At 34.0% G+C, this 9,229-nt stretch overlaps 1 protein-coding gene across 1 annotated transcript in view; it reads right to left on the reverse strand.

Annotated features, from left to right (window-relative positions):
- LRPPRC (leucine rich pentatricopeptide repeat containing) overlaps nucleotides 1-9,229 on the reverse strand; it is a 77,774-nt gene that overhangs the window by 38,875 nt on the left and 29,670 nt on the right. The window contains exons 22-24 of the mRNA XM_010172268.1: nucleotides 8,980-9,184; nucleotides 1,003-1,127; nucleotides 260-366 (exon numbers count right to left, since the gene is read on the reverse strand). Of these exons, the coding sequence (XP_010170570.1) occupies nucleotides 260-366; nucleotides 1,003-1,127; nucleotides 8,980-9,184 (437 nt within the window). The remainder of the gene's footprint in view (nucleotides 1-259; nucleotides 367-1,002; nucleotides 1,128-8,979; nucleotides 9,185-9,229) is intronic.

Raw genomic sequence — 9,229 nt, forward strand, 5'->3', positions numbered from 1 at the left:
TATTTAATATGCAAATATCATTTTGATATATAACAGCAAATTTGAAAAAGTGAGGAAACAATTTCAATATACAACAAGACTGTCTCTCTTCTGAACTGCAATTATACAAAATAAAGCTGGTCGAGGTTTTTTTTATTATTGGGATTGAATTCTATTAACATGAATCAGAACAAGTCTAATTAAAGGTTAAAAACTTTAAATGTTTCTAATTAAGAGTCTAAATAGCTGCACAATTAGAGTACTAGAGTTAAAATCCCACCTCAATGACCTTCCTGGCCTCTTTGTATTTTCCTGTTTGCAAGAAGGCGAAGAAGAGATCATAAAGAGCCATCATGTCACCATATTCTCTGCTTATAAAATCTGAAACTAAAGAGAGAATACAACTCATTAACTTCCTAAAAATATTGATACATTTTAATATACACATCAGATATTCTTAATACTAGTATCTTCCAAGTATCACAAAGGTCCAAGAATAAAATACAAGGAAATAAATTTTGAAACATACAGAATGATTACAATTTATTACACAATCTGTTGTAGCTTTGTGGTTGAGCATATTTAAAATGTTTTTCTGTTTATCTGCACTATATTTTGAATTACATTCAACAAAATAGACTATATATTGAGATTCTCTACTTGTAGAGAGTGAGGATATAGGATTTCTTAACTGCACAACTATCTGAAAAACAGATGTGTTGTTTTACTATTGTGTTGTGCAACTATTAAGTTGCTTCTTAACAGCAATATGCGTAGCTAGGACAAGTATTAGCACTAATCTTCAAGAGCTTGACTCTGTATTATACGAACATCAGGATTCTTCTGCATTTAAAATGAATATAAATTTCCAATTTGAAGAATGTAGGCATCATTTATGTGCTTTAAAGTTACACACATAAACACAAATAATTTTTTTCTTTCAGTTGAAAGAAATTATATACAAAGCACAGAAGAAAAGCCTCCAGAAAACACTCAGACAGCATTTGGCCACATGTAACTAACCCTTTTGCAGAAGATCAGCGTCTCCTTTTTCTATCAGTTTACAGTAGATGTTATGAAGCTGAAGAATTTTACCATACTTCTTATAACAGCTGATTAAAGCTTCCAGAGCTGCAGGCATGTCATCCCTTGTGGAAAGAAACAAAACAAGAATAAAACCAATCAAACTTCCCAAGCAGGAGTAGTGCATGCTGAACCCACTTTAGTCTTGAAAATTCATTCAGCAGTCTATCATCCAAGAGTGTATTTTTTCCCCTCCAAAATGCTACAGTTATTTTAAAACAACAGGTGAAGTTTTCCTACAAACAAATACCATGTATGCTTGACAGTCACTGAAATGAAAACAGAATTATAGATTTATGCTTAAACCTCTTGGCTGTATAAGTTTTGATTGCATGACCACTGTTCACCACGAATTAACCAAAGGTGTGAATACTCTTCCTCATAGGAGGACATAATTTTTGAAGGAAAATTCTTAAGTTCTGCTATGCACTACTGTGACAAAACCGCAACTACACGGAAATTTCAGTTTGTACTTAAGAGTTCAATTTTTCTTGCTAGTAAGTAATATTGTGCATATTAGATTATATCCAAATGTCTCTGCTCTGTTTAGACATCTGCAATTTTTAAGCTCTTCAAATTTTTTTCCACAGTATTTTTATTTCAGTATAGATCTCCAGAGTTAACTAGGTTAACCACAGCTCTTTAAATTGCTTTCTACTTGTTTTACACCTTAACAGAATAGCTATAAATCATCTGTTGATTTCCATTTTGTCACAATCACAGCGCTAGTGTTTTTCCATTCTGTATAAAGGTCAGAATCCAATGTCTATTTTCTTCAATAAAAATGTGATTTTTGCAATTAATTCAACAATATATTAATGTACTAAAATGTATTTTATGCTAGCCTATCCACGTCACATAGATCCATGGCACTAGTATACACATCCATGGTAAATTAGTGTGTAAGATGCTGACTTCCTTAAAGGCACTTATTCAGGAGCCTTTGAGCAGTAAATACCAGTAACAAGTACAATATTCCCATTATTGTCATCTCAGTCCTTTACTGCTTTTTTCCCTGTGTATACAGTATTAATGCCTTCAGAAGTATACATAGTTTAAATGCAAAACTGAAAAGCCATAAAAACAATCAGATCTGAAACTTAATATAACAACAAATATAAATTAACATTGTACACTGTGCAACTAACAGAACAAAATCATCTCCTGCAGACTCTTTTACAAAGAATTACAAACCAATCTAAAAAAACCAAACCACAACCAACAGAGGACAAACACTAAAATACTGGCAAAACAATATGTGAAGTTACTCTTTGAAGGGGAAGGTTTAAACAAAACCACCAAACAAAAAAAACAAAAAACACCCACTTGGCAGTAGGCAGCTGAAGGCTATAATAAAACTGATTTGAAATAATGATTTTGCATCCCTGAAACAACTTTATTATTGATCAGCTAAACCTTAAGAAATTAAGATATTACTGTTAAAACAATACAAATTCAGATACCCTCTCCTTATACTGCATTTCTTGTGCAGCACAAATTGTGCTTTTTTAAGGAATGATCTATACTATACACTATCTTCATCTAGGTTAATATTTTAAATATTTTAAGAGTAAAACCCAGAATAAGAATTAATTTTGTTCAGTAATACTGGCATTCTGAAAATGAACCTAAGATGATGGATTTCTACCTTATCCCCCTTACTGAGCCCTGTTTACAGTGCATCTTCTGGCACCCCATGGAGTCATTTGAATTTTTGTCATTTGGGGTGAAGACTAAATTACAGGTTAATTTCAAAACTGCAAGTAGATGTTTCAGGCTAGATTACTGTCATAAAAGAGAAATACTATGGTAGTTACCATAGACAGATATAAAGCTTTATATAATCAGTATTTTTCTCCTGCTTTAGATGCAAGTTCAGTTAACATCTAAAAAAAAATTTTTAACAGAAAACTACTCAATTTCTAAGGAGGCACAACAGCATTTATACGTTCAAATTAAAGTTTGCAGTGATAAATCTAGCTCAAACAGCCATAGCATTGTCTCGACTGTATTCCTAAAGGATTAAAGTGACTGTTTTTAGGTCAAAGCTATCAATAAATGAATGAATAATTGGAATGTCATTCAAACAGGAACATTAAGAGTTTTCTAGTCTCTAAATGTATACTTCTGAAGGCATTAATACTGTATACTCAGACAAAAAATGTCAGGAAAGAACTGAGATAACAAAAATGGAAATACTGTACTTGCTGCTGGTACTTACTGCTCAAAGGTGCCTGAATAAGTCTGCATTTAAGGAGGTCAGTATCTTACACGCTAATTTACTAGGTATTTGTTTTGTATCTATTGAAATCTGATATATTTGTTCTGTTGCATTCAAGCAACCAACCAGTCATCCACTGTTTACTAGAGAATTGCATTTACGAAACAAGAAAGTGATAAAACTGGCAACAACCAGCTATAAAACAATAAAAGGCATAAAAGTTCAGCCTCTACAGAGAAATTGTTTCTACTACTACTGCAAAGAAAAAAAACCCATCAAGCTTATGCTTGTACTTGAGTTAATATGATTTATTCAACAACCTGCAGTATTTCTCAATTGTCACAAACGGCAAGTAATTCCAAGTAAGTACCAGCAACCACCTTGGTGAGCAGTTTTTAAAATCCTGTTAGAAAAGCCCAATGAAAATGAGGAACTTACTGTAGGCTTCAAATTTTGAATACAGGTAACATTTTAGTGTGTTTCCTGTTATGACTCACTAGCTTTAAAAAAAAAAAATATATATGTTTTTCCACATTTTAACAAAATGCTATTTAGACAAAAGGATTTTAAGCTAACAAACAGCTGGACATTTGAAAATATTTCACAGTCTTTCTGTAAGAACTTATACATGTCAAACACCCTTTTATCTTCCCAAAGGATGCTTACTGCACTACTACATTAAAAGCCTGGTCCAAAATTACTATTTAATTAATATGGATCAAGTAAAAAAAAGAAATAAAGCCCATATACTCATAGTCATGTTGGAAAAAATCCGATTTCCAGTGTCAATCTGGACAAAATATTTCAAATGTGAACACAGATGATCCATTCTTCATTTTGAGACAGACAGATATTACAGCTTTAAGTCACTCACAAACATTATCTGTTCAGGGCTAATACCTGTTCCACTTAAAGATTAGGTGTATTTTTCCCCCGATTGAAAATTGTTCTTTTAAAAAAAAGAAGATATACTATTATTTTTGAATGACAGAAGGAGGCTCAGTCATCACTGTATTATGCCTGGCCCTTACGTAATCCCAAAAGTCCTACTTTGGCATTATTTTTCAACTAAATTGACGCTAGGGTGAAGATATCCTAAGTTTTGGTTTCTGTTTAGGATGCCTGTGAAGTCCAAGATACTAAGGGCACAATCTTCCAAAATATTTGCATGGGCAATTTTATTCACACAAAGCTATCTGAAGAGACAAAATTACTCAGATGTCCAAGTGTTTGCAGAACACAGACTGCAGCAGAAGAGGCTGTAACATCTGTGCACGGATATAACATCCTCTTTCAATTTCAACAAGACACTCCCCTCTTGCTTCAAGAATGTAGCACTAAATCTAACCCTTTTACTTGTAATAAACAACTTTCCCAACCAGAGAGTCTGCCTGATAAAAATAAGACTCCAAATATTGATTTTAATTGGAATGAAGTGCTGCAACATTATGCATAAAGCTTTAGTGAAGTGGCAATTTACCTAAGGGGTTTACTGATTGAAAAGCTCTCAAACCTGAAATCACTAGAGAGGTAGAAAGAAAAAAGGGACTCTCCGGGGTGGGGGTGGAGGGTAGACTGGCAAAACAAATCCCTCTCTACAAATCTGAAGCAGATGTTAGTGTAGAGGGAAGTCAATTCAGCAAGGTACAATCAGCTTTACAAAAATGATTCCGTTAAAAGAGAACGGGCTCTTGAAAGAGCTAAATGTTTTTCTGTTCATTTGCTGTACTAAGGAATCTTCAAGGAGACTGGTGTTGCAATTACAACTAATCCTTCCCAAAAAATTAACTGTGTTGAAGGCTTTGTAATTTCCCTAGGTACAATTTAGCTGTCACTTACTTTAAAATTTACTCAAACATGCGTTCCGAACAGCACTAACTTCACATGTCAAGTGCTTTCCAGCCAATTGAGTCTAAACTGGAAGTCGGTGTTAAACAACTGAATGATTAGACAAGATAGCTCATTTCCCTGCTCTTTTGTTCAGAATAAAATGCCACATTTACATTATCAGACTCAACAGGATTTTCTGACAGAGGGAGAAAAAACCCTAGTGAACACTGTCCGTACCAAGCACATGAAGCCTGTCATTTACCAATCATCCTTCAAAAAGCAATAGCCATGAATGTAACTTAATTACGACCCAATGATCCTTGACGAAAAATCATCTTATCACTGTCCTGTCCCCATAGGGCAAATGAGACACTTTTGTCCTTTGGCACTGATGATTCTAAATTCCTAATTGCAATAATGGAGTAAGGGAGCCAAACATCTCTCATTTCATTGCAACACGTAAAGAGTTTTAATACAAATATTTGAACTAAAGTCGCTAAAAATTAGAAAAAACTCTCCCCACTAGAGAGATTTTTCTCCCCCCACTAAAATTATCACCTAATTTAAACAGACATCTATTTTTAAAAGTAAATTTAAAAGTCAATTAACTTGTATGTGCTACAGAATCATCTCAAACAAAATCACAGCTGAATTTAACTCTGTGAAAACAATAGAAGAAAAATTGTCAAGGCACTGGATTCACACTGTATCTACTACATAAGAAACTAAAAAACTGGGTTAATATAAGACTAATCACAAAGTAGCACACGATACTGGACAATGCTGTGTTTTCTTAGTTTACCTGCATATTTTCTTCCCTCTGCTTAAGAGCACTTTTGATACAGGGAATTAGTAAATTTCAAACCTGAAGATGTTTTGTTTCTTTTCTCAGAGGTGACATTAAGAGCTAAAACCAACTTACGTTAATGCAATCACAGGAACCACATCAGGTTTTTAAGATGTGTATTCCTATTTTTGGTTGTACAAAAGTTGGCTTGTGCATCTTTCTTGTGAGAAGAAAAAAAAAAAAATCATCAGTAGTTACTGTATCTGTTAATTTATCATCCTGTAAATAGGGATTATCAAAGTATCAGATAACACAGGAAGGGGTTAGCTTCACAAACCTCTTCAGTTTTGTAAAATTACTCATGTTCAAATAGGTTTCCCCTGACAGTTGGTAGAGCAGGTAAAAGCCAGAACTACAACCCTTGAAATCCTAAGAAATTTTATATGGTGTAACACAACCTCTTCCAATTCTTACCAGCTGAAAGAACTAGTTCAAAAGTAAGACGTATTTTAAGAAAATGCACAAGCTCTTCACATCCTTGCAGTTTTTAGAATCTAAGATTTTTGTCATACTGTCCAAGGCAGGTTTCTCACCTTGGATGACAGACCAAGATTCCACGTATGGACTGCCTCAAATTTTAATGTGATTTCACCATCTTGAGAAACTGTCAGTGTCACAAATAAAAAAATCACATAAATAAAAGCAGAGGGGGTGGTTACCCCTTATATTTATTCAGAGTAAAAAAAAAAAAATCCAAGATAGTATGAATTCTCCCTAGTTACTTCAGTTAAATATTTCTCAAAATATTGAAGGCAAAATGTCTGTTCTACTAGAATAGATTTTGTCAGCTATCGTCCAGTTCATCATAAAAAATTTATTTCTTTCCCATGCTCTGCCACAAATTGTCACTTTTAGCATGCACTAGGACTTAACAAGAGTTTTGGGACTTGGTATAGAGAAAAGGGGTAGATGAAAATATTTTACACCTACAATTGCTGAAATCTTCAAAAGCAAATCACAGATTGCTTTACAAGCAATTAAAAAGTTTGAAATAAGTTAAGAACACAAAACACTAGCACAACCACTGCTGTGGAACATTAAAAAACATCCCAGAGCTAATTTCAGAGGCAAGCTGACAACCTGCAGCTAAATGACAGCATTTCAGCATGATACTTGAATCGTAGGATGGCAAATAGTAAGCACTACTGCTGTAAGAAATGACTAACACTTACTTCAGTCACTCGTAACTTCCAAAAACTCTTACCACGTCCAAGATAAAAATAAATAAATAAATAAATAAATAGATCAGTGAAATTAATTTTTTCCTCCCAAGCAAATTCTGAGGAAAAGTCTTCCCACTTCTGTTCTGTCTGACATTGGAGAGGAAGCAAGTCTCTCCACCCATAAGATGGCAAAAAACCCCAAAGGAAAAGAGCTTACTTTGTTTTGTATTTATATAAATGAAATGTATTAAGAGTTATACAGGTGAGTACCAATGAGTTGTAGCCATACAGTTTCAGAGTAGGGAGTTACTTTCTCCCTTAAAAATCTAGTTCTACAAGAACTTTTTAAATTGTAAAAAGTTTTACCAAACATTTATAATCCAAAAGAATGTGGAATCAAACTAAAATAATGCTCTTAACTGTCCCTCTTTGCATCCACACACGATCACATCTTTATTTACATCATCATAAACTACTTCTGAAGCGAAAAGAACCCAAGTAGCACTGCGTACAGCTTGCATGTCAATGTGCATAAAGCAATTATGTAAAATGCAGCTGCTCTTACTGCACACTACAAAGCATATCAGATATTTTTCCAACACATTAGTTACATATGATTGCAGTTAAATTACTTTCATAAACATCTGCCTTGTCTTGTGATGTAACTAAGGCAGCATTGCTGACTGAAAAGATGTACACTACATTCTTAACTGTTGACCGCTACACTAAAGTGCTATTTTTAGAAGAGAATGTATATGCACCTACAAAGAATTACATCTTTTTGACAAGAGTTTGGAACACAGAAAACGTTATACAGACCTTGCATACCCAGAATACTTAAAAGAATTAAAAAACTCTACACGTTAACAGAAATGTTAATATGCATCTTTGAGGCTGACTTCCACGATACTATGAAAAATTAACTTATTTCACAGGTATGATATTTAAGCCAAGAACTTTTCATATACACAAACCAAACTGCAATAAATCGATCAATCATTCTAGCTACAAGAAATTCAGATCTAAAAACTACATAACTGACTTAAGAAAAAAATAAAAGCATTGTGCATATGGTAAAGGAAGTTTGAAGGGACTCTTGGCTCAGTTTTACTAAGAAATTGTTATATACTTTGTATGTAAATTAACTCAAATATCCTACATCTCATAATGAAAATTTTTGCAAGGGAACATGACTCATGGAAATAGAGATTACTTCCTGCCAGAACAAATGTGTGAACTTCCTTTTCTCTATTAAAAGTATTAAAAATTTCTAATTAAAAGTATCTAATAAAAAAAAAATCACAGAAGACTAACCAGATAGTAAACTAAACAGTACTTCCTTTGAATTTTAAATTCAGCAACATATCAGTCCATTGGCAATAACATAAAATTATACGAATTAAAAATATTTCAGTGTTGAACAACCGCCCTTCAACTCACCTGAAACGTACTGGATGGCACAGCAAAAAACCCGCTGTTTTCATGGGAAAACACATACTACTTAACCACAAGAGCTGAGAATATATCTCTCACACTTTGAATAGCTATCTCGTCCTACAGACTTTAGAACCAACTAGTTCACGAGTGTATTCCAATATACAGCCACTTCACCGCTGACGTGTCCATAAAGCACAGCTGTTGTTCCCACAGACATGACGTATAACTGATGAGAACAGACTTACCTAACTTAAGAAAACATATTCGTTCATCACTGTTCTTAGATCACTTCAGTATTACATGTGCATCTATGTGTGCGTGTTTACGTGCGTGAGCACTTGCAAACACAAACGTGCAGCTGTAACACAAATAAATACCGTATCATAACTTGTTTCATCCGAAGGCTAAACATAGCTTACTTTTCAAGGTGAACTGTAATCAGAGGGGAATGAAGGACAGCAGTTTCTGCCAACCCCAGGTTCACAATGGTCTCATGTAATCGATTCACTGTTTCGACTTCACCTCGCATGGCAGCGGCATTAAGAATGCGGAAAAAAGACGCAACTGTTCTGTCTGAGATAGGAACATCCTTCTCTTTCATCTCCGTTAGAATGTTAATAGCATCTACAACGAAACAACACAAAAGACCCTTAGGTAATTTCATGTAGG

Source organism: Antrostomus carolinensis, unplaced genomic scaffold, assembly GCF_000700745.2.
Source record: "Antrostomus carolinensis isolate BGI_N321 unplaced genomic scaffold, ASM70074v2 scaffold9730, whole genome shotgun sequence".
NCBI classification, from domain to species: Eukaryota; Metazoa; Chordata; class Aves; order Caprimulgiformes; family Caprimulgidae; genus Antrostomus; species Antrostomus carolinensis.